Below are 26,853 nucleotides of genomic sequence, written 5' to 3'. Positions count from 1 at the left end.
AATCTGTGTCTCCTCCCATTCAGTTTCATCCCATTGCTTCTAATAGAATCATAGAGTTGGAAGGGACCTCCTGCTAGTATTGGTCTGGCACATTTTTGTGCCTTTCTGTAAACAATGGCCCCATTTCATATATCTCACCACAAAACTTACTCCAGTTAAGGACTGAAGTAAGATTTCTACCATAAGGAATGCCATAGTGATTCATGAATTAGGTATGCCTCACGCCCCCGTTGCGCCCCAGCATTTTGGTGGTGATGGGAAAAACCGGAGTGAAAACGTCAAAAGTCGCACAATTTTTGGACAACTCTATAGATTTCTGGCTTAAAAACTTTGATAAATTGAGGCCGATGTTTTTTCATGCTGGAAAAAGACAAATCCTGCCATGACAGAGACCAGACAGTGTCAACAGTGACTCCATTGGATCAATTCCAGTGACTGGCTCCATCTGTGCTCCCATCAGAATCCTGCTTTTTGGGAATTGCAAACGAAACCTCAAGGTATTGCTCAGCAGAGGGCACTGTATAGGTGTGAACCTATCCTACTGTGGACATTCATTTCTGCTTCCATTCTAAAAACTCTTATGGAAAGACTTTCTAAAACAGAGAAGGTTGTCACAGCAGCAAACAGTTTTTGGAATGAGAATCAGTTTACAGAATCAGAAATTATGGCCGAAAAAGAATAAACTGCCCTGTACCCTTCAAGAATCATCAAAATAACACAAGTGCCCCCCATAGGATCCCAGCAATCAGCTGTAAGTGGGCCAAAAGTGTTCGAAACTTGGCATTACACAGCGCTTCTTCACATCGGGGTAGTGCAGGGATAGGTCCTCCAGATCTAGAGAGGCTCTGTGTAACTACCCCCAACTATGACCAAGGAATAAGGTTCCTGGAACAACAGTCTTCTCCTCTATTAACTAAACTATCCCTTTAATTAGGCTACAATGAAAAGACCAGTTTATTTGCTGTTTATTTATGACTAACCAAAAGGTCACAAACGCTAAGGAACACTGATAAAAGTCACTGACTAAAGCATCAATCATATGTACGTTTCAGTAGCACTATGGGGACAGCTAAGAGAATGCCTGAACTTCCACCAATCTAGAGCAGTGACACTCACCAGCCATCAAATTAGTCGGTTTCCCTGTAACAAGCGCTTTTACAAGTTATCCATTGTAATGGTGATTTGAAATAAACCATTTTTATGGATGGCGAGTGCCACTGTCCTTGATTCCTTGGACTTTTTGCACTTATTTTCACAAGTAGAGCACCGCCGGATCCATTAGCCAAACAGTGAGTGCGACAATGAGAAAGTCCTTTATTTCTTGACAGTGACCATCTTCCCTTTCTACTTGGTGGTAACAAAATTACTGAATTTATGAGTTTTACCCATTTGGTTGTTAGAAAGGTAGTTATCAGTGTGGGTCTGTGATCGGTCACCGCCACAATAAGACTGACGTCCTATGGCAGTGTATGGGGGACCAGAAGACAATGGCCTCATTCAGTCCGTTTTTGGCATATGAGTGCCATCTGTGGTTTTCACAGATGGCACTCGTACCTGTGATAGTCTATAGGGCTGTTCACATATCCGTGATTTTCTGAGGACTGAACAAAAATTTGCAGAGACATATCCAATCCAGGGGTCGGGCAATGCAAGTCTACTGCTCTGTGCAAAAAAAAAACAGACCATGATCGGATGAAATGCAAGAGCAGTCAGCTTTTCATAGTGTCAAAAAGGAGAAACTTTTTTCTTTCTCTCCATTCACGAGAACAGATGACATTCAGACCACATTCTGATCAAAATAACTGAGCAGTTTTTCTCGCACGTGAGAAAAATGCACGTTTTAACCCCTTAGTGACAGGGCCAAATTTTAAAAATCTGACCAGTGTCACTTTATGTAGTGATAACTCTGGAACGCTTCAAAAAATTTCAGTGATTTTGAGACTGTTTTTTTTCGTGGCACATTATAACTTAGGATAATGGTAAATTTAGGTCAATATGTTTTGTGCTTATTTATAAAACATATCAAATTTGACAAAAATGTTAAAAAAAAAAAAAAATTGAAATGTTCAAACTTTGAATGATTAGCCCTTTAATTCAGATAGTCACACCATAGCAAAACATTAATAAACATTTCCCTCATGTCTACTTTACATCAGCACCATTTATAAAATGTGGTTTTATTTTGTTAGCATTTTTAGGAGGTTCAAAAATGTAGCAGTCATTTTTCATGGAAATTTACTAAATTATTTTTTGAGAGACCTATCCAGGTTTGAAGTGACTTTACGGCTCCTATATATTAGAAAACCCAAAACGTGATACCATCTTAAAAACAGCGCCCCCTGACATACTGAATACTTCTGTCAGATAGTTTATTAACCCTTCAGCTGCTATTCAGGAATTAATACAAAGTGGCATAACAGGAATGAAAAAATTTATTTTTTACCACCTAAATAAATGTCAGTAACTTCTGAATAGGCCGCTATTTGGCCATGAACTGCGATGGCAAACATCAGGACCACACAATCATAATCTCGGTGTGCCGATGGGGATAAAGAAGGAGAAGCCACACTCTTAACCATTTATATGATGTAGTCACTATTGACAGCAGCATCTAAGGTGTTAAACAAATATGGACTTTGTCCACACTGATCGTGGCTGATGCAGCAAGTTGTCAGCTATAGTGTACAGCGGACGGCTGCTGGATTGTCACCTGTATGGGGATGCTATTCTCATATCTCAGGTCAGTAAAAAGACTTAAGGGGTTAAATTAGGCCAAAGGTGCATTTTGCTCTGAGAAGCGCCAGTAATATAAAGGTGTGCCACCTACGGATAATATATAGCTCTGTGAAGTGTCAGGAAATGGAAAGTTAGAGCAAATGTGATCAGCTGTACACTAAGGAGGTCAGTAGTGCCATTGAGGATGGTACTTTATGAGCTCTCCCACTCGGTACAGAAGGGTCCGCATTACTCTGTAGAGTACGCCACTGTTCGCTCAACACCATGATACACAACAAAGGTTTAGCTTTCCCCTTTAATTGCAATGTTGCAAGTTCAATACATATCGATACCACTAAGGAGATTTCTGACATCCCAGCTGTAACAATCTTGAACTATGTCTCAAGTTTCCAGGCCCTGGGTATGTGCACACAAAAGAGGTCAGATTAGGATGAAGGTCTTCCCACAAACATACTACATTTTAATTAACAGATCTAAGAATAAAATTAAGTTCTACAATTGGATGTGAAAAAAATGTTCCTGTTCTGAGATAATCGTATAAATGTGCCCCTGCTGTGTACTGTGTAATGGCTGTGTCTGACCGTACAGGGACATGATCTGATCACACCACAGCTCCTGGGCAGGGGAGGAAGAGAGTATACAGACATTACAACAGGGGAGGGCAATGTTTTACCTCAAAGAAAGAATCAGCTGTGATCCTATACTGTCCTGCCTGTATCCTCTCTCCCCCCCCCGCCCAGGAGCTGTGGTGTTATCAGACCATGTTCCTGTACGGTGAGACACAGCAATTCCACAGTACACAGCAGGGACACATTTATAGGATTGTCTCAGCACAGGAACATTTTTTTCAACACATCAGATTATGGAAATTATTATTCCAAGATCTAGTGATTAAAATGTTGATTCAAATTAACTTTGTTCATGGGGAATTTCCTTTAAGGACACGCCTATTTCTTTCAACCTAAAGCATCTTTTTCTGGGGGCTTTTTTATTGCTTTTTTCCTCCTCATATTCAGCGGTGCCAATGTTCAGGCTTGTTCTTTTAACCACTTTGCTCTTTGCGAATCCTGAAGTTTTTAAAAGAAGCTCAAATGCAAGAAGAACAAATGCCCAGCAAGTTGTTTTTACATTTCAAGGAATAGGTGTGTTTCACAGATCAAGTGCTTTTTCAGGTCATGTGCAAATACCCTTTGTGCAACTACTGAGTGATGGGTACAGCTATACTGTATAAGTAGTTCCGCAGTCTAATGGGAGAATGACCGTATCCATCAGCCTCCATTGGGACAGTCATGCCAGCCCAAATTAAAGGGAAATTTCGCAGTGTTCAATCTCTTGACAGCTTTCAAATGTCTTTCAATATCCAAGTGCCGCAGCAATCTGTATACAGTTTAAAGATTCTCTCTGTTCTGGAAATGTCTAAGTAACTGAAAAGTCCAAGTAAAGTTTACTCATCACAAAAGTTAGAATTTCCCTTTAAAACAGCCATCTCGCTCGCATTTGGTAAAGACCCTAGGTCCTATGTAGAACTACACTAAAAAAAACCCTGTTTCCTTATCTTCTAAGGTGGCCATATACATTAAAAGGGCACCAACTAAACCCAATGACCATCTAATGAGTGGTGACAACAACACTGTTCAAAAGGCTGGTATTGACGGAAAGAAGGATCAGGTATACTGGATTCCAACATGCCCAGTCGTTTGCCCTCGGTGGGAGATGAGCTGCTGATGGACACCTGGCAGTGGCTTCTTCGCTGTTCCCATTGATAACACATGCTTATTTAGCTGAGCATACGTGCGTATCGGGGCATGTAATGTCAGGAGGAACAGCTAATGTGTATGGAAAGTGAGCTACTTCTCTGAACTTAGCTGCTGCAGAACGGCAATATTTTCATGATTGCACCCTCTCGGTTTATATGCTACCCTAAAATTAGCAATATCAGTAATCGGCAGGGAATGGGCAGCAATCGGGCTCTCACAGTCCTGTTGCTCTGGTGCACATGAACGGCCGTGGTCGGATTTGCTATAAAATTGCCTTCAGAAGTGAAGATACAGTAAATTATTAACGCTTTCTTAATGTATTCTGGATTTTCCACAGCATAAAAATGTAGCACAAATGAGGACGTCAGATGCAGCACGTGTCCGTCCGTTATCAGTAAGGTGCATATGCTTTAATGGAAATTGTATCGGAATATTTGATGGACTAAAAACATAAATAGCAGCACAAAGGAGGATCTTCAACATGTAACAATTATGTAGAACGTGTTAAATATGGAGTAAGAAAAGCATACAGCTATGATTTACAACGTACACATCATCCTCTGTGCAAATTGCACATACATTTTGCTATGTTCACACAGTAAACCATAGAAACACACTGGCTCTGATGGCCACTTGCCATGTCCAGAATAGACGTCATTCCCTTAATTAATAGAGAAATCAGGTTGATCTTCAGCAAGCATTATTTGATGGATGCTTACCGTCTGGCCACATTCAAGGAACTTCACGCCCAAGGCAACCAAACATTGCCACGTCTGTGTGCAGAATGAAAAATCACAGTATTAGAACACAAAAATATACCAATATCTGCAATCTGTGACAACAGGAGATACACGGCGATACTGCACAAGTGACAGGCGCCTAAACAATCCGAAGACAAAGTACCTAGGAATATTTTGGTTTTGGGGGAGGGGTGGGGGTTTTCATCCGGCTACTAGAAAGTCACAGGGTCTTGAAATTACCTTAGTGGTTCATAAAGCGTACAAAGTTTGATGCAGGCATCTAAAAATTATTGACTCTCCATTCATGTGGGGTATGGACCGTTACATTTCAGACAGTAAAAGAGTGCTCCTGTCTCAGATATTTGTGGCAATGGTGGAGTGTACCCCAAATCTATCTCCAAAATGTTGGGGAGAATGAAGAGTTATCAGCCCATGACACAAATTTATCAGACATTTATGACACATCATTGGAAAACGTATTTAAAGAGGACCCTTCACCAGTTTTAGTATATTAAACTGCCCACATTATGGAATAGTGGCTGCAGAGCTGAATAACCATAGTTTTATTCTTTAACTTCTGCTCTCCCTTGCAGAGATATTAGATTGTAAAGTTTAAATTATAATTTATGATAAGTCCAATGGGTGTTACCACAGGAGAGATCTTTTTTGGCAGGGGGCAGAAACATGTCCTAAGAAAGTCAGACCCTTCCTTTTACTGTGATATGTAATGATAGACAGCACTGCTCCCTGCAGCTACTGTGTAGAGGACAGCACAGCTGAGTGTGATTACAAACACCTCCAGCTTTCATCTAAGGGCAGTCAGTGTGGGGGGAGGAGTACAGTAGAGCAGAGTGTGATTCCAAACTTCCTCTCATGACAGTCATTGTGTGAGGAGGATTCGGCAGAGTTAACCGTGCTGTGAGATGACAGCTAGATGTGTAAGCACAATCCGTTCTGCTCTATACTACACAGTAGTTGCAGAGATCAGGGTTGAAAACAGGGCGGACCGTCATTAAATATCACAAGAGAACAACTGTTCTTCTAACCTTCTTTGTTCTACTTTCCCCTCCATGACAACTCCTGCTTATGATTGGTCTATGTTATGCAGGGATCAAAGTGCACACCCCCACAGAAGGGTCTCTGGTAACTAGAGTTGAGCGACTTTGGTCGGATCGGGTTTCGTGAAACCCGAATGAAACAAAATAAGTTTCAGATGAAACTCGTCCGACTAGAGCAAAACAAAGTCGGAGTTTCGTCCTCCTATGAACGACTGTTAGTTGCTGGGCTTCATAAGAGAACTTCAATCCTACAATATACTGCAATACTGTCATGCAATATTTCAAACAACTGCAGGTGCCTGTGGGGACTTAAAAATATACCAATAAAAACTTGAAAAAATAAATTTAAATCACCCCTTTTCTCCCCCACTTTAAAAAAAAAAACCCACACGTTTGATGTCACCACATCCGTAAAAGTCCATCAATATAAAATTATTTAAACCGTACAGTAAAAGCCCAAAATGAAAATTAAAAAAATGAAAACCCAGGATCACTGCTTTCATGGTACCCGCACTTCACACACACACAAAAAAAAAAAGCGAGAAAAACATTGTTATGTACCTCAAACTGGTATCAATAAAAATGTTAGCTTGGAAAAAAAAAAAAAATGCAAAAAAAAAATCAAACCCTTTGCTCTATCCATGGAAAAATAGTCTGCAGAAATGGCAACAATTTTTTTTAAAATTACAATAGTTCTGAGTTTTTTTTAACAACTAAATTATATTAAAAAAAAAAAAAAACATACATATTGCTGTAATTGTACCGACCTGAAGAATAAAATTGAGATGTAATTTTTTTTCCCACAGAATCAACAACAAAATTTTAAAAAAAAATAAATATATTAGTTTAATTAGTTTTACTCTACTTTTAATTTTTTTTCCTGTTTTTTTTTTACAGTACACTGTATGGGTAAAATAGTATCATTCCATACTACAACTCGCCCAGCAAATAAACAAGCCATAGTATGGTCATGCCGACAGGAAATAAATAAATGTGGAGGGAAAACAAAAAACGCAAAAACAGAAACCTACCCAGTCATGAAGGGGTTAAAATGACAGTGAAAAACTAAGTCAGTCATCCCTTTACTACGAACCCCTTACTCTGCCTTTCGGAGACCTCAAATGCTACACAGAAGGTGAATGTATTCTTTACCTACTGACACTTATTCTCATCTATACTGATTTTTAAGTGTCAATAAGTAAAGACATGCAGATGAATACAATCACCTTGCCCCCACCCACGGCGGTCTGCACTAAACATCATGCACAACACAGAAGGATTAGATTCGCTCTCATCATCACATTTTGATAAATCACAGAAAATAACGTACGATTAAAAGGCAAAAGGTCATATGATGAAGTAGTAATACCACACTTACCAAATATCCCACAAAACATAGATAGGCAACGGACAAGACGGCGGCTCCCACATAAAATGCTATGTGACCAAGAGAAGACACGTACACCACCACAAAGTATATGTTTATGCTGCACACTAGAAGTATAAGGACACCGCCAGCAATCTTCCACCCCCTGTAGACAGAAAAGTGTCATCAAATGATCAGTATGGAGCAAGATCAGAAAGAAATATTTATGAAAAAAAAAATCTGAAGCAAAACTCATGGACATTGTTTTCATTATGTTTAAGAAAATGGAAGATAAAGCCTATAAAACAAAAATAAATATATACACACACACACACGTATATACACATATATACTAAAGCCAGGCTTTACACCTCACAGAGCAAAATTGTAAGTGTATAAAGTGTACAAGATTAAAAAAAATGCTGCAGTAGTACACATTAAGGATGGACATATAGGTTGATCTGCACAAAGCAATATATTATATTATTTAACTGCCTTCAGCTTGATCTTGAGGAATGATGACTTAATGAATGAACGCTCTGTAGAAAGATCAATCTTGTGCAAGCCTAGATAGGTCCAGCAGGGTCTTCTTCGTTGTTAGCTTGATTGTGTCAAGTCTTATAGTGCTTGAACCTTCTAGGTTCAAGCACCATATTGTAATCCGATTTCTTATATTTTATTATAGTGCTTTGAAGAAACGCTGCTAACTTATTCTTCTTTTTCTGCTTCTTCTAATTATTATTCAGTTGATTTTCCGCAATTAATGCGGCCCGAACCACTACACGCACAGACTCCGTTGAGGTGTCGTTTCGAAGCCAGCGTCCACGAGTGGTGTGCTAAGTAATGTTCGTGTCGATCGGATTTGTAGTTTTTGCACAATTTGCGTTTGAAAAAAAAACATTTTCCTCAATGCTTTTCAATGGGTAAATGTTGCCACAGTCAAAACATGCCCTGAGGCGATTCAAATGGCAGTTAAGCTCATTGATATGCGCAGGCAGACCCAGTTACTATGCCAACGCCTACGAACTATGCATGACCCCACCAGGACACAGTTTCTGCCAGATAATTTCTGCTCTTAAAGCGAAACCCACACAGCATGAATGCAAATCTAGCTTCATCACATGACGCATGCCCCTGAGAGAGAATGTGTGTCAAAGTGGATTTAGAAGCCCAGTGAGCCAAACTGGCTCTTAAAGGGCCGGCGCACCGAAATGAGTCTTAAAGGGCCGGCGCACCAAATCGAAAGCTGAGTGACCCCAGGTTCCAAATCGGAGGCTGAGCCACCCTGGCCTCCAAATTAGACCCAGAGTGCCCCCGCCCACCAAATCGGACCCTGAAGGGCCCCGCCCACCAAATTAGACCCCGAGTGGCCCTGCCCACCAAATTAGACCCCGAGTGGCCCTGCCCACCAAATTAGACCCCGAGGGGCCCCGCCCACCAAATCAGACCCAGGCCCCGCCCACCAAATCAGACCCAGAGGGGCCCCGCCCACCAAATCAGACCCAGAGGGGCCCCGCCCACCAAATCAGACCCAGAGGGGCCCCGCCCACCAAATCAGACCCAGAGGGGCCCCAACCACAAAATCAGACCCAGAGGGGCCCCAACCACAAAATCAGACCCAGAGGGGCCCCAACCACAAAATCAGACCCTGAGGGGCCCCAACCACAAAATCAGACCCTGAGGGGCCCCAACCACAAAATTGGACCCTGAGGGGCGCCGGCCACAAAATCGGAAACTAGGGCCCCGGCCACAAAAATCGGACTCTGAGGGGCCCTGCCCACCAAATCAGACCCAGAGTGCCCCGCCCACCAAATCAGACCCAGAGGGGCCCCGCCCACCAAATCAGACCCAGAGGGGCCCCAACCACAAAATCAGACCCTGAGGAGCCCCAACCACAAAATCAGACCCTGAGGGGCCCCAACCACAAAATCAGACCCTGAGGGGCCCCAACCACAAAATCAGACCCTGAGGGGCCCCAACCACAAAATCAGACCCTGAGGGGCCCCAACCACAAAATCAGACCCTGAGGGGCCCCAACCACAAAATTGGACCCTGAGGGGCCCCAACCACAAAATTGGACCCTGAGGGGCGCCGGCCACAAAATCGGACCCTGAGGAGCCCCACCCACAAAATCGGAAACTAGGGCCCCGGCCACAAAAATCGGACTCTGAGGGGCCCTGCCCACCAAATCAGACCCAGAGGGGCCCCGCCCACCAAATCAGACCCAGAGGGGCCCCGCCCACCAAATCAGACCCAGAGGGGCCCCAACCACAAAATCAGACCCTGAGGGGCCCCAACCACAAAATCAGACCCTGAGGGGCCCCAACCACAAAATCAGACCCTGAGGGGCCCCAACCACAAAATTGGACCCTGAGGGGCGCCGGCCACAAAATCGGACCCTGAGGAGCCCCACCCACAAAATCGGAAACTAGGGCCCCGGCCACAAAAATCGGACTCTGAGGGGCCCTGCCCACCAAATCAGACCCAGAGTGCCCCGCCCACCAAATCGGACCCAGAGTGGCCCTGCCCACCAAATTGGACCCAGAGGGGCCCCGCCCACCAAATTGGACCCAGAGGGGCCCCGCCCACCAAAATGGACCCAGAGGGGCTCCGTCCACAAAATCAGACCCTAAGGGGCCCCGGCCACAAAATCAGACCCCGAGGGGCCCCGTCCACCAAATCAGACCCCGAGGGGCCCCGTCCACCAAATCAGACCCCGAGGGGCCCAGGCCACCGAATCGGATCCTGAGGGGCCCCACCCACCAAATCAGACCCTGAGGGGCCCCACAGGCCAAAGTGGCCCCTGAGAGGTGCCCACAGTTAAAACAGATCCTGAGTTGAAAGTCTTGCAGGGGCAGCAGGCAAGTCTCTCTTAAAGGAACAGCCCAGGCACCATTTCAAAGCACTATCTGTACTTCCCTCAGGAAATACACATCTAGTTATTTTACTTCTCCGCGTTTTCTGCAATTAATACGGCCAGAACCGCTCAGCGCAGACACCTCGTTCAGGCGGCGTTTCGAAGCCCTTGGTGGGGGCAGGTGTGCTATGTATTTTTGGAGTCGATCAGATTTGTAGTTTTTTTTTTTTTTTTTTTTTACAAAAACAAAATCGCATTTTGAGCAAAAAATTTTCCATAGGAATTAATGGCGACCTTTCCATGACCCCCAACTGACATGGATTGAAGCCACAGCGCAGGTGCAGTGACCTTACAAAGATGGCAGCCATGCAAATGCAGCTTCCACACATGACACGTTTTAGCTAATAGAAGCTGACAGATCGCTGAGTCAAGGTCTTAAAGGTGCAGTGACTTCTGAAAAGCCCCACCCAGTGATGGCTAACCTTGGCAGTCCAGCTGTTGTAAAACTATAAGGCCGGGGTCACACTAGCGAGGAATACGGATGAGTGAGAGGCGTTAAAAGCACGCATTACACACGGACAAATGATTCTCTATGGGTTTGCTCCCAACAGCTGTATATTTCTCGGGCGTATTCTACGCTCCGTGCCAATCGCAGCATGCAGCGATTGTCAGCGTACTACGCCCGTAATACGCCAATGCAAGTCTATGGGTGCGCAAAAAATACGCATTACACACGGACCACACGTGACTTGCGAGAAATACGCACCCGGTGTCTTTTAGAAAAGCCGGCAATTCAGTGCGCGATACAGTAAACTCACACTGACAGGTTTAATAAAGATAGTGAAATTATATATATATATATATATATATATATATATATATATATATATATATATATATATATATTTCCCCAACCCGACATGAAATGACATGTGGTTTACACTCAGTAAAGCATTTCATTTCATGTTTTTTTTATATGTCCCTGACTAATAATTAGATGATAATTTGTGTGCAAAATTTGGGAGTTGTAGTTGTTATTTTAAGGTGTTAGTTCGTTGTTAAAAAATGCGTGGTCTTCCCATTGCCCTGTAGCGGTGGCGAGTGGGTTAATCTAACAAAGGGTTAATGTCACCATTCGATTGTAAGGTGACATTAACCCTTTGTTAGATTAACCCATTCGCCACCAATAGAGGGCAATGGGAAGCCCACGCATTTTGTAACAACTAATTAACCCCTTAAAATAACAACTACAACTCCCAAATTTTGCACACAAACCATCATCTAATTATTAGTCAGGGACGTATAAAAAAAACATGAAATGAAATGCTTTACTGAGTGTAAACCAGGTGTCATTTCATGTCGGGTTGGGGAAGGATTTGATAGAAGCCGGCAATTTAATTAGCGGATATTCTGCTATGAAATTATATATATATATATATATATATATATATATATATATATATATATATATATATATATATATATATATATATATATATATATATATATATATATATACACACATATATATATATATTTTTGTCACAATGACGTGTGTATATGTATATATATGTATATATATATTTTTGTCACAATGACGTGTGTGTATATATATATGCACTGTAACTGTATATATTATATATATATATATATATACACATACACACACACACACACACACACACACACACACACACATACACATTCTGTGTGTCTATATCTATTATTTCATTTCTGTTAGAAACCCTGTCATAGGGCTCCATTATATGTCCATTTTGCAAGGCGGCGAGAAAATCTCGCCATACGGATTGCATACGGATTACATACGGATGCTGACATGCGCAAAATATGCAACCACACCTTGCTTACGGATGACATACGGAGCACTATTTAGGGGTCATTCATCCGTATTACGCCTGTGAACTACGGACTGTATTTTACGTCGGTTAGTGTGACCCCGGCCTAAGGCGGAGTTCACGCGTGGCTTTTTTTTTGCGTTTCCACGACGGTTTTAACCGCGCAATTTTGCCGCGAAAAATAAGCATCCCATGCATTCCTATGGGATTCCGCAATGCTGTGCTAATGCTGCGGTTTTTACCGCAGCGGAATCGCTTTGCGGTAAAAAATGCAGCATGCTCATTAATTTTGCGCAATCGCGGTGATCCCGCACCCATAGGAATGCATTGTTCTGCTTACTTTCCGAAAAGTAAGCAGAACAATTGCGGATGGTACCCACGTTCCAGAGGAGAGGAGTCTATCCTCTGGTCTTTGGGTACCATATCCCTGTAAAAAATAGAATTTAAAATAAAACACATTGTTATTCTCACCTTCCGACGTCCCGCGCAGCCTTTCCGCCTCTCTCCACGCTCCCGTTCCCAGTACTCCTTTGCGAAAATGCCCACGATGACATGTTTTGCAAAGGAGTACTGGGAACGGGAGCGTGGAGAGAGGCGGGAAGGCTGCGCGGGACGTCGGAAGATAAGAATAACACTATATTTTTTTTAATTATTTTTTACATTTTATCTTTTACTACTGATGCTGCAAAGACTGCCTCAGTAGTAAAAAGTTGGTCACAATTGTCAAACACTATGTTTGACGAGTGTGACCAACCTGTCAATCAGTTCTCCAAGCGATGCTACAGATCGCTTGGAAAACGCTAGCATTTTGCAAGCTAATTACGCTTGCAAAATGCTAGTTTTTCCGCGGGGAAAATCGCAGGAATTTAAAATGTGATTTTCCCGCGGAATGGAATACCGGAACTCTCGCGGTAATTTCTGCGAGAGTTCCGCTACGTTTGAACCCAGCCTAACTCCCAGCATGCCCTTGCAACCTGCAGCAGTTGAGGCATGCTGGGAGTTGTAGTTCTCCAACTGCTGGAATGCCAAGGTACGCCATCACTGCAGTCAGACACCAAAGTGGCTTTAGAAGCCCAGTGAGCCAAAGTGGCCCCTGAGGGGCCCGGAGCACCAAAGTGGCCCCCGAGGCAAAGTGGCAGCATGTGTCAACATGGCTAAAGTGTCTACCACGTGGCCAAAGTGGCTACAGAGGTGCCAAATGTGCCAAAGTGGCTACCTAGTGGCCAAAGTGGCTACAGAGGTGCCGAATGTGCCAAAGTGGCTACAAAGTGGCCACCAAGGTGCCAAAGGTGTCAAAGTGGCTACCAAGTGGCCAAAGTGACTACCAAGGTGCCGGATGTGCCAAAGTGGCTACCAAGTGGCCAAAATGGCTACAGAGGTGCCGAATGTGCCAAAGTGGCTACCAAGCGGCCAAAGTGGCTACCAAGCGGCCAAAGTGGCTACCAAGCGGCCAAAGTGGCTACAGAGGTGCCAAAGTGGCTACCAAGTGGCCAAAGTGGCTACAGAGGTGTCGAATGTGCCAAAGTGGCTACCAAGTGGCCAAAGTGGCTACCGAGGTGCCGAATGTGCCAAAGTGGGTGCCGAATGTGCCAAAGTGGCTACCAAGGTGCCAAAGTGGCTACAGAGGTGCCAAATGTTCCAGTGGCTATACACAACATTCATATTCTAACTTTACTTTCTTACAGTCGACACCTGATACACTGCTGTAAAGCTGGCAGCGCTATTCAAGCACCACGTATTTCCTTCAGGAAATGCCCATCTAGTTCCTTCTACTCTTCCTACAACGATGTCCATCTCCAGTGATTGCAGTTTTCGGATGATGTGTTCAAAGTAGTCAAATCGTAGCTTGGTGATCCTTGCTTTGTGTGACAGGTTTGGCTTGATTTGTTCCAAAATTGATTTATCTGTTATCAATACCATGGATCGCTAGAAGAACATCCTTCTCCAGCCCCATATTTCAAAGGCGTTGATTCTTCTGTCTTGTTTCGTTATTGTCTAGGTTTCACATCCATATGTTACTACAGAAAAGACTAGACTATGTGCGAGCCGTGTCTTAGTCACCAGTGAAGTGTTCCTCGATCTGAAATCCGTAATGAGTCCTTCATTCCATTTACACTTCTTGCCATCAATGTTGTATCGTCTGCGTATTTAAGATTGTTGATGATCCATCCAGAAATTTTGATTCTTTTTCGGCAAGTCCACCCTTCCTAAAAATAGCTTCTGCATATAAACTGAAGTGAAATGGTAACAAGATGTATCCGTGTCTGACGCTTCACTCTACTTTGAACCACTGTTGTGTCTTGGTCGATGTAAAGGTTCCTAATGAGGCTGATAAGATGGTTTGGCCCACCCATATCCTTCATGGTTTTCCAAGGTTTCTGGTGATTCACACAGTCAAAGGCGTTACTGTAGTCGGTGAAGCAAAAATAGATCCTTCTTGTATTCTTTGGCCTTTTTCATGATTCATCTAATGTTATATATTGGGTTCTTGTTTTTACAAGATTTGGGAGGTTTCCACCCCTTCCTTGTGAGCCATGCACATATAAGCCATTCTCTGCAGTGTGTCCACATCGGACATCACCTGTCTGAATCCTGCTCATATAGGTACTATACACATGATCAGGTTTTTAAATACATCAGTTAGGGACTGCTCTAATGGGTATACCTTGACGATTGGTAGAACGGCTTAGTATACATTTTTTGTAAAAAACGATAAAAAACAGGGTATTTTGTTGATACATCTTTTTACTAGCACTTGCTGTTTGTTACTTTTTTTTTTTTTACAACTGAGTATTTTTACACGTTGTGTTTTTCTGTGTTTCATCTAATGTTAAAAATTACATATCTTGTTCCTCTGCCTTTTCTAAATCCTGCTTGTTCCTCTGTCTGCTTTTTGTCAAAGTAAGGTTGTAGCCGTCTTTGTAGGATATTCAGTAGCATTTTGCTGTCCTGAGGTATGAGCACAATAGTCCAATAGCTTTTCCACAGTCTGTAGCTGCTCCCTTTTTTGTAACAGGATTAAACACTGATCTTGTGGCCATTTACCAGTTGTCCATATCTGTTGACACAGGCATGTGATGACTTCAACTGGTGCTTCAGAAGACCTTATCAGCGCTATTAGAATATTGTCACATCCATGTGTTTTTTTCACAGAAGCTTTATCGCAGCAATGATTTCGTCTTTCAAGATAATCAATCGGTTACCCATCATTTCCAGTCTCAGTTTCTTCCCAAATCATCGAGTCGTTCTTGTAGAGGTGCTCTGTGTATTTTTTCCTTGATCTGTTTTGGCTCAGTTAGTTTGTTTCCATTGGCTTCTTGGTACATTCCCAGTCTTGGTTGAAACTTACGACGTATCTCTTTGATCTTTTGGTATGCCTTCCTGGTCTTGCCCTTCAGATGTTCCCTTTCTAGCTCTATACTTATCTTTTGATAATAAAGTTCTTTGTCTGCTCAAATGGCTTTTTTTAGTCTTTTACTGATGTTGTCAGAGTCTTGCCTGTTACCTTTTGTTATTCGCCTTTCTTCGATGATCTTTAGGGTCTTTTCTGTTAACCTTGACTGTGGAGGTCTCTTCTCCTCTTGTTTATTTTATTACTGAAAAAGCCAGAAAGACTTGTCTTCATTTGCATCCGTAATTCCTCAGGCTTTTTTTCATCCGTGTCCAGTGATATAAATCTACTGTGCAGACTGTTAGAAAAACCCTCAGGTATGTTGGCGAAGTCAAAGTTGGAAATGACCTGTTGTCTAGTCCATTTGCACAGCTTGACTAATCGTTGCTGTCAAAAGTTCATGACCAGTTTCACAGATCGCTCCTGGCCTTGTTTTTGTGGTAATGATCGACAGCCTCCATCTTTAGCAATATATAGCATATCATTTATTTTAGTAGTTCTATGTAAAAGCAGTCAGCACTTAATGAGAACACTGCACAGTCCTACCCAATATTCAGTCCCGGACCTGGAGCAAAGCAGACAGATCCACTTTTAAAGGGCTGCAGTGATGGAAGAAGGGAGCAATGCATTTCCAATTTCAAACAACCTTGAATGTGACGAGATTGTGGATTTAGTGGTGAAGATGGTGCAGATTTGCCATATATTTCACCATTTGCATTCCATACTTTAATATATGCCTCAATAGCCATAGCAGAAATTTATATGCCCTGGATTGAAAATCTGCAGGGCATGAAAATTAAATTTGCAGTGTTTCAACGCTACATTAATAAATCAGATTTTTTTTGTAAGCAAGTCCGCTGCATATACCCCCAAGAGAACATATACTTTTAAGCTCCTATTTAACGAAGTGTTTCAATAATCATTTTTGATCTACTGAATATAAAGGCTTCTGTTGTATGGCTCATTTAAGGGTGTTTTCTCGCCTAACGCTTTTCTGGATTGTATTTTCCACATGAAAAAAAAACAAAAAAAAAAAAACACGGTGCTGGCAGAAAACACTGTACATGAAAATCGCATAAAAATTGAGTAACGTACTGGCATTCACAGAAAGGGGGGAGAATGGATTCAATGAAATTTCAACAAATTCTTAATGCAAACAACACCATCTGTAAAAACAAATGAAGTTGAAAAGAGAATGGCTTCTCCAAATGGGTAATGACCTAAACACGTCAATATCCACAATAGACGACCTCAAAAGACGCAAGCTGAAGGTTTTACAGTGGCCCTCACAGTCCCCTGATCTGGACATCATTGAAATTCTGTGGCTAGACCTCAAAATAGCAGTGCGTGCAACACTACCTAGGAATCTCACAGAACTGGAAGAATGGTTGAAAATCCCTCAAACAAGAATTGAATGATTCTTGGGCTGGCAAGGGGTTTACAAGCTGTGATATTTTCAAAAAGGGGGTGCTACTAGTTACTAACCATGCAGGGTGCCTAGACTTTTGCATTCACCCATTTTTCTTTGTATTTTAAAAAAATACAAAAGATTAAAAAATATATAAATTTTGCCTACAATACAAAGGAAATATGTCATCTTTAACATAACGCCTTTTAGAAATCATTTGATCTTCAACTTGCTTACTGTTCTAAATTACAGTAATTTTGACCAGGGGTGCCAAAACTTTTACATGCCACTGTACAATCAATTGAATGGGAAAAAATTTGCAGCGAAAATGATGAATCAACACGCTGCAGTTTACAGAAGGAAAAAAAAAAAGCATCACGGCTCAAATAAAACACAAGGAAAAAAAGTATGTGAATGAGGTTTTAGAAATCTCATCTATTTTACTAATACTGTAAACCGCTGCATTTTTTCCCCCCGGCACTCAAAAAAAAAAAAAAAAATACAGCAAAAACACAACGTGTGAACAAGCCCTAACAGTAGCAACCTGAGCCTTACTTACTCCCTTGCTAACCCAGTAGGACCTATCTGCCTGTAACTCCATACTTTTGGACTCAAAATCTGTTGACACAGATCATGCAGAAATAAAGATTTTGCAATCTCCAATTTGATGGTCATCTTTACATTATCTACACAGACTTTTTTCTCCAAATTATAATAATACAAAACAAACATCAGCAAAAACTATTTTCATACTTACAATCCATTTGCAAAGTCGTTCATCACAGGACGAAGACTGGTGAAGGTCAGAACCGGTATTAAGGCAAATGGAAGCTTAAATAAAATAAGAAAAAAAATATTGGTCCAATAGCAGGAGAAGAAATACCCAGATATAATGATGTAGTTGCATTCAGGGGCAGGAACAACTATGGGGTATATAGCAGCTTCAGGCAAAAAAAAAAAAAAAAAAAAGTTTGTAAAAGAAAAGGTCTTTCAATATAGATTCTTTATCATTGCCTCAAGGTTTTCAAGATATCTGCTTACTGTCCATTACTGGTTTCTACTATAAATATTTTTTTTTTAAAAATCTCCGGGTGCAGATTATAAGTTCGTTTGTGTATATCAGACCTGAGCCACCCAGGGAGCCGGGCCCCCGCGCGTAACCCAGGGAGCCGGGCCCCCGCGCGTAACCCAGGGAGCCGGGCCCCCGCGCGTAACCCAGGGAGCCGGGCCCCCGCGCGTAACCCAGGGAGCCGGGCCCCCGCGCGTAACCCAGGGAGCCGGGCCCCCGCGCGTAACCCAGGGAGCCGGGCGCGGTTGTAGTTCACCATTTATATTGGGAATGTCACATCATGAGATCCAGTAATTTGCTTCTGGCGACTAATTTAAGATTAGCCAAACTCCCAGAATGTAACAGATATAAGATGATGTATGCAAGTCTGAGACCTGAACACACTGCCAGGTACAAGGTGCAGCACAGACGCCGTCTCACCTGTAGACTCTGAAGGACGTTGAGGAAATCATTCATCCCCGTTAGGTGTTCAACGTCTTGGAAAATGGCAACAAGTAAAGTGGGAGTTATTGCTATAGATCGAGTAAGGATCACTCTGGCAAATCGGGACCACTTCAAGTTCAGAAAACCCTATGAAACAAAAAGCAGCGGCAAATTTTAGTAATATGACGAATAAAACAAATAATCACTAAACTATCTCTATGGGACGTAGGAATTGGCACCGTGCGCTACCTCTCGTGCCACCCATGGCACTGCAGAATGTAGCCAGAGTCTCAGCTGCAAAACACTTTATTCAAAGGGATCCTATTCATCAAAACGACCTGGAACAACCCCTTTAATGCACATAAGATCATATCTGGTCTGAACTGTCCCTTTGGAGATAATGGCTTGGAACGCCCATAGGTGATGTGTGAGCCTCCATAGTGGCCGCATGTACCCTTTACCTTATACTTCCTTATCTTTCCAGATTTTTCTTTAACAGTTTCTGGAAATAGTCTATAGTGACTATTTCACCTCCAGTGTAGAAGAAATAATGACGGAATTAATACTTTAAAATAACATTTGCTATTTTCTGATCTTTGCTGGCATATCCAACAGATATCCACCAGGTGACTTTCAGTGTTCGTACAAGCAAGTAAGAAACAAAGCAAAAAAAAAAAAAAAAAAAAAACTGACCCCATGCGACGCTGGCGCCACTGATACCTCTTCATTGCCAAAAGATCAAAAACGTGTTCTGACAAATGATAAATGAATGCACATAAAGCCATTTACTTACCTCCATGACAAACTGTCCAGAGTAAGTGCCAGTCATAGTAGAGCTTTGACCTGCAGCCAATATCCCCACAGCCCAAATGTACAGAGCAGCCGGTCCAAAGTAGCACCCTAAGACGACACCCTGCAACAGAAGACATCACAGGTAAACCCCCAAAATACTGCCCTAGTCTCTCCAGTGCAAGGAACATGCCAAGCCCATAACTCACAGCAGGATCGGCAGCTCCCAGCTAACAAGATGCTTGATCACTAGTGGGCGGCTAAATGACATTCTCTTTAAGAACACAAGCTTGGGCCATGGAAAACTTATGTGCGTGGCCCATATGTCCAAATATACATCAAGTAGATAGCACTTGTTTTAGGGTATGGTCACACAGATTTTTACATGGTATTTGGTACAGATTTTTCATCAAAATCAACATAAAACCTGCTTCGAATGGGCTTACAACAAGCTTTTGTATATAAAAAAAAAAAAAAAACACCCTAAACGCACCTATAGTGTGGCTGTTAAAGAAAAAAAATTGTGTAACGTATCCATTTTTTTGGCACACTTTGCGAACATAAATAAAGGGAAAATCTGTTTTTGAAGCAGTTTTTTTTGGCAGCGAAAACTTTGCAAAAAATACCATATTAATTATTAATACACCCTATGATTAGAAACAATATATATACATATATATATATATATATATATATATACACACACACATACATATACACACACATACATACATTGAATACCTTGCCAAATACAACATGTCTTTTAGAAGTGGTTCTCAGAAGCAGGTTTTTTTAGCTAGAAAAAAAATCACATAAAAAAACCCCCCAAAAACTGATCACAAGTTAGGGTCACACAAACAATAGGGTCGATGTGTCGATCAGTGTGTGATCTGATTCTCTGGACTGAGGAGAGAAGAGAAAAAACAGGATTTTGGTTGCTTACCGTAAAATCTGTTTCTCAGAGTCTTCATTGGGGGACACAGGAACCGTGGGTGTGTGCTTCTGTCACTAGGAGGTTGACACTATGCATGAAAAAAAAGTTAACTCCGCAGTATACACCCCTCCGACAGGCTGTAGGACAATCAGTTAGTGAAAAAGCAGTAGGAGACATCATCATATAAGTTAATCATATAATCATTACAGATAAAATCATGGGAGGGCGCCGTGTGCCCCAATGAAGACTCTGAGAAACAGATTTTACGGTAAGCAACCAAAATCCTGTTTTCTATTTCGTTTCATTGGGGGACACAGAAACCGTGGGACGTCCAAAAGCAGTCCCTGGGGTGGGAAAAGCCGGAAACTTCCTTCAGCTTGGAGAACTCACCGCTGCCACCTGCAAGACTCTTCTGCCTAGGCTGGCGTCCGCTGAAGCATAGGTATGGACCTTATAGTACCTTGAAAAGGTATGCACGGATGACCATGTGGCAGCCTTGCACAACTGCATGTCTGATGCCTTGTTGTGTACCGCCCATGAGGCGCCCACTGCCCTGGTTGAATGGGCCTTGACCCCAGCAGGGGACACCCTGTCCTTCACCCGGTAGGCTTCCAGAATTGCCATTCTGATCCAGCGGGCAATTGTTGCCTTAGAGGCAGGCAGGCCTCTTCTCACCCCATTGTGGATAAGAAAGAGCGAGTCCGCCTTCCTGAAGGGAGCAGTCCTGGCCAGATAGACGCTTATCGTCCTGACCAGGTCTAGCTTATTCAAAGAACGCTCCAGAGGATGGGTTGGAGCGGGACAAAGTGACGGAAGGATTATATCCTCGTTCAGGTGGAAGGCCGATACCACCTTGGGAAGAAAGTTAGGAGGCGGCCGCAAAACAACCTTGTCCTGGTGCATAATTAGGAATGGAGGGCGACAGGACAAAGCTGCTAATTCTGAAACCTGCCTAATAGAGGTGATGGCTACAAGAAATACCACCTTCCAGGACAACAAAGAATTGGGAGCTTCCGGCAGGGGTTCGAAAGGTGAACCTGTCAAGGCTTCCAAGACCAAGTCAAGATCCCCTGTAGCCACAGGGGATCTGTAAGGAGGGGCCGCATGTGCAAGCTAGAAAAGCTAGAGAAAATGAGAAAAGCTAGGACAGATGGCAGGGAACAGAGCATAGGAGTGATGTGATTAGACTCACACCAGCCAAAATAGGCCTTCCAGGCTCAAAAATAGACCCTGGAAGAGGATGGCCTCCTAGCCTGGATTAATGACTCCGAAATGGTCCGAAAATCCCGCTGCTCTCAGTATCGTGGTTTCAACGGCCACGCCGTCCAATTGAGAAAGCGAGAATTCGAGTGGTAAAACGGCCCCTGAGCCAGGAGATCTGGTCTGTCGGGGAGTCTCCAGGGGGTGCCTGCGAGAAGATTGATAATTTCTGCGAACCAGGCCCTACTGGGCCAGTATGGGGCGATCAATATGACCGGCACCCCTTGCGCCTTGATCTTCTTTACAGTCTGGGCAGGAGAGGAAGGGGAGGGAACAGGTAAGGGAGTCTGAACTGTGTCCAGGGAATGACCAGCGCGTCGACCCCTATTGCTAGAGGATCGCGGTATCTTAAGATAAACTGTTGGACCCTTCTGTTCTGTTGCGATGCCAGGAGGTCCAGGTCTGGAGTCCCCCATAGCTGGCATATCTGACGGAACACGTCCTGGTATAAGGACCATTCTCCTGCCGCGAGCCCCTCCCGACTGGGGAAGTCGGTGGCCGTGTTGTCTGTGCCGGGAATGAAAACTGCCGAAATTGCGGTTTCTGCCCAGTTGAAGATTCTGGATACCTCGGCCAGTGCCCTGGGACTTCTGGTCCCCCCTTGGTGATGTATGCCACCGCCGTGGCATTGTCCGTTTGAATCCAGACTGGCTGGTTGTTGAGGTATCTTTCCCAATGTAGAAGTGCTAGGAAGACCGCCCTCAGTTCTAGAAAGTTGATGGTGAGGATTTCTTGCCTCGACCATCGTCCCTGGACAGTCAGGTGATGGAATACAGCACCCGAGCCCTTTGAAGCTGCCACCATCCTTCTCAGGACTCTCATGGCAGCACGAAAGGATAGAAGCCGGAATTTCAACAGAGAGCGAATTCCCTGCTGGAGGGTAATCCACTTTCTTTCTGGGAGAAAGACCGTCGAGCGGCAGGTGTTGATTACCATTCCTAAGAATTCTAGGCATTGTGTTGGCGTTAGGTGAGATTTCTCCCTGTTTATGATCCAACCAAACCGGGACAGCGTGTTTAAAACTACCACTAGATTTTCCTGGGCCTGAGCGAAGGAGGGCGACTTGTCGAGATATGGTACCAATATTATGCCTCTGACCCTTAATATAGCTACCATCGCTGCCATAATCTGTGTGAAAATTCTGGGGGCTGTTGCCAGCCCAAATGGCAGGGCCACAAACTGGAAATGCTGCTTTTGGACAGTAAAACACAGAAACATCTGATGTCCCTGAAAAATGGGGACGTGTAGATAGGCGTCCCAGATGTCTATGGAAATAGGAATTCCTGATCCTCCATAGGCGTAATTACCGACCGAATCGATTCCATCATGAAATGGCGTAAGCGGACCCATCTTGTTTAGCCTTTTGAGGTCTAGTATGGGATGAACTGAGCCATCCTTTTTTGGTATCACAAATAGGTTTGAGTAAAAGCAGGCAAAATGTTCCTGCTCGGGAAAGGGGACGATTACTCCTGCGTTGAGGAGAGAGTCGATTGCCGCAGAAAAACCTAGAGCCCTAGGAGCGTACTTTGGTGGTTGTGATAGAAAGAAGCGATCTCACGGAAGCACGTTGAAGTCTATCTTGCATCCTACCTCCTTTACCTAGATATCCTCTACTGAACTCCGCCAGATATCTCTGAAGAGAAGGCAGCCTAGTCTGGGAAAGGTACTGGAAAGGGAGTTGGAACTGCGGAAATGCCATGTAGGGGTGGCCCGAAAGGATACCTTCCTCCTATCTCTCGGTGCTTGCGACCTCTGTGGGCCCTGAGCATAAGTGCATGTCGCTGGGGTACAGCGAAAGGGCTGAAAGGCCTGAGCCCTACATTTGAAAACATATCGATGAGGCTTGGCCTGAGGGAGAAGGAAGCGTGTACCCCCTTGCATCCTTAAAGATTTGATCTAACACTGACCCAAAGAGCCAAATGCCCTGAAACGGCAGATTGGTCAGTGATTTCTCTGAGGACAAATCAGCTTGCCAAGCCTTTAGCCAGACCGTCCGCCGGACGGCTACCATGTTACTGGATGCTTGAGCTGCGCAAGACGCGGCATCCAGGGCTGCTGATACCATATACCTCCCGGCATGGGAGATTTGATCTGCGAATTCCGCCAGTTCCGCTGGCGGTGCCCCAGCCATTATGCCCTGTCTAAGCTGTTTGGCCCATTCTGTAACAGACTTAGCTACCCAAGCTGAGGCGAAGACTGGACACAATGTAGCGGCTGCTGCCTCAAAGGCGGATTTTGCCAGGGATTCTACCCTCCTATCATTGGGATCCTTTAGTGCTTCCCCACTGGCGAGTGGGAGGACTATATTGGTGGGGAGGCGGTCCAGTTGGCGGAGAGATCTGGAGGGAAGGGATACGACTTCTTCTCTGAAATCGCCTGGTTGTGTCTTCCCTTTCCCTGGCCAACACTTCCTCAAAATCCTTGTGGGAGGTGAAAACCCTAGAGGGGGACCTATGACGCTTAAATGAAAAAGCCTGATTAGGTTTTGATGTGGCGACCCCAATGTTAAAAGGTCTCATTGACTGCGGCAGTGAGGCCCTGAACCATATCCTTGACCTGGGACTGTTCCGGCCCGTACTCAGAACCCTCCCCTGAGTGTGTCTCCGATAATGCCTCGCCTGATTCCGGGGATGCGGACCGGTAGGAGGCAGACGGCCAGAGGAATTCTGGCGGTGAGACGGAGTGAGAAGGGGACCTGGGTTGATGGTCCTGTCTACACCTTTTACGGCCTCTAGAAGGCCCAAAAGGAGGCTCCTTTGGTGCTCCTATGTCCACTGGAGCCTGAAGTGGCGATCTGTTAAGCGCCGTTACCAAGGTCTGTGATACCCTGGTAAGGTCGGCCACGGACTTGGATAAGGAAGAGGCCCATCCTGAACACTCGCCGTCTCCCGTGGCGATGGATGGCCCCTGGGCGGCAGGCAAGGTGCTTCCTCCTACTCCAGGGGTAATGTGGGAGCTCTGACAGGCAAAACGGGGGGGGGGGGGGGGGGGGGGGCTGCACCTGCTCTCTATCATAGGTGACACCGTAGGTCTACTGCAATCTGAGCAGAGTGGCGAGGACTGACCTGAAGGAAGCCTGACATTGCATTTGGTACATACAAAATATTTGACCAAGGTCACTGAAGCGGATGAGGAGTGAGACTGCTCTCCCTTGGGCATACTGACAGTATTACCTGGTGCCGACCGTCGGGGGTAGAAAGCGGAGCGAGGGAGCAACCTGTAGTGCAGTACTCACATACCCACGACCTGTGTGCCTGCCGCAGCTGCCACCTGAAGGCTGATGAGGGGGAGAGCGAGGTGAACAGCCCTGCCTAGAAACCTTATGAAATCCTCGCCCAGAAGCGGTGGGCGGGGCCCTGCTCTGGCCTCCTGGAGCACCAAGATGGCCCTGGTACAGGAAGAGGAAGCCGGGGGGCGGAGCCTGCCGGAAGTCGGAATCTAGCGTCCGCCTTGCTGGGCTCCTTCTGGAGCCCAGGGCCATAACGCCACCACGGGAGGAGGCTGGAACCGTGCTGCACCGCGTGCTTGAAAGTAAGTGTTGGCTCTTAACATAAGTATAGAGCCCTGGGCTGTAAGCCCGAGCGGCTGGTAAGTGGGTTATACAACGCTGCAGCCTCTTACCACCAGTTCACCCCATAACAGGGGTCGGTTATCTGCATGAAAAGATTGCTGTCCCAAACCTTATCTGCAGGGCGTCTCTCTCGATCATCAGGCTCTGGTGGGCGAGTGATGGGAGACGAAAGTCAGAACCAGGAGCTGCCACCTGAACACGAGTCCTGTGTTAGGGAATAGGGTCCTGCCCGTGGGATTCATGAGGATATGGGGTGGCAGTACACGCCGTACTAATGATCCCGGTTTGGGAGTACAGATGTAGCAGCTCTACTCTGTATCCCTCCATGGTTACCTGAAAAGGAACGACGCACATTGAGGTAGGCATGGGTCTGCGAGAGACCCCTGTCCACCTCCTGCTGACACTAAGCAAAAACTGATTGCCCTACAGCCTGTCGGAGGGGTGTATACTACGGAGGCAGAGTTAACATTTTCTTCATGCATAGTCTGTCAACCTCCTAGTGACAGCAGCACACACCCACAGTTTCTGTGTCCCCCAATGAGACCAAAGAGAAAATTCTTTATCTTCTCCATTAACTTAGTGCACGGAAATCGGTCTGCACTTAGATGTCATCTGAGTGGTGTCTGATAGTAACCATGGACTCGTTTGACTTGCATGGCCGATTGCAATCAGAATCAAATGGCTCCATAGAATTATATTGGTCCGAGTGCAATCTGATATTTTGTCAGATTGCACTTGGACCAAAACTACGTCCATGTGCACAAGCCCTTAGGCTTCAAGTGTAGATTTCCTGACTTAATCAGCTTTATAGATCTATAGCCCAGTGTCAGGCACCTTCTACTCTATGACGTCCGACCTGATGGTGCCACATAGAGGCGGCTATTATACTCATCAGTGCTGGGAGCTTTTCATGACCTTAAAAACATAAAACGGACTCACAGATTAGTCACCTACATATGGCAAAAAATAGCCAGCTCGGTCTCATGGAAAAGAGCTATTTGCAGCCTAGATTTTCCTGGCGAAGTCATGAAGACTTCCTGCTTGTTGGATTTCTATAAGGGGGATCAGTACCTTCCATCAACTACAGAAATACCGTACTTGCGGTGCAATCATGATGTGAATGAAAAAGTGTTTAAAGAAGTGTGCTCCACCTGTAGGGTACAATCACGCTGAATTTTATTGATGGAACAATCTTATAATAATGGCATAAATCAGGGACATTCAGCTACAGTACACGTACAGGAGTATATACTCACCCCCTTGTAAATATCAACTTTCAAAGGGTCTGTATTGTTGGGAAATAAGTCACTTTGCCCACCGCTGGTCTGGTTAAAGCACTGCGCATGCTTTGAAAGTAATAAAGAGAAAAAAAAAAAAAAAGGTAATCTACCAACTGTATCTATTTTTGTAGGAAAAAAAGCAATATTTCAAGAACAGCTGCATATTCTAATAAGCAGTCAATTGTAAAAAGTCTGGTTATAAGCTCTGTTTTGAAAATATTCAACCATGAAGATGGTAAAAAAAAAATTTAAAGGGAATCTGTCAACAAGTTTTTGCTACCTCATCTTAAATCAAAAAGATGTAGAGAAAGAGTGAATCCAACAATGTATCACTTACTGGGTGCAGCCGTTCTAACAC

At 44.2% G+C, this 26,853-nt stretch overlaps 1 protein-coding gene across 3 annotated transcripts in view; it reads right to left on the bottom strand.

The window, feature by feature from the left end:
* Positions 1 to 26,853, bottom strand: part of SLC11A2 (solute carrier family 11 member 2) — a 119,559-nt gene that overhangs the window by 24,795 nt on the left and 67,911 nt on the right. For all 3 annotated transcript variants that reach the window (XM_073576750.1, XM_073576751.1, XM_073576752.1), the window contains exons 11-16: positions 26,472 to 26,561; positions 19,455 to 19,574; positions 18,659 to 18,808; positions 17,927 to 18,000; positions 7,670 to 7,823; positions 5,213 to 5,266 (exon numbers count right to left, since the gene is read on the bottom strand). In XM_073576750.1, coding sequence (XP_073432851.1) covers positions 5,213 to 5,266; positions 7,670 to 7,823; positions 17,927 to 18,000; positions 18,659 to 18,808; positions 19,455 to 19,574; positions 26,472 to 26,561 — 642 coding nt within the window. The remainder of the gene's footprint in view (positions 1 to 5,212; positions 5,267 to 7,669; positions 7,824 to 17,926; positions 18,001 to 18,658; positions 18,809 to 19,454; positions 19,575 to 26,471; positions 26,562 to 26,853) is intronic.

This window comes from Dendrobates tinctorius, unplaced genomic scaffold (genome assembly GCF_039654945.1).
Source record: "Dendrobates tinctorius isolate UK_male_01 unplaced genomic scaffold, ASM3965494v1 ptg000051l, whole genome shotgun sequence".
In the NCBI taxonomy this organism is placed as follows: Eukaryota; Metazoa; Chordata; class Amphibia; order Anura; family Dendrobatidae; genus Dendrobates; species Dendrobates tinctorius.
Note: the sequence above shows the minus strand (reverse complement) of the source record. Positions and strands in the feature narration are given on the sequence as shown.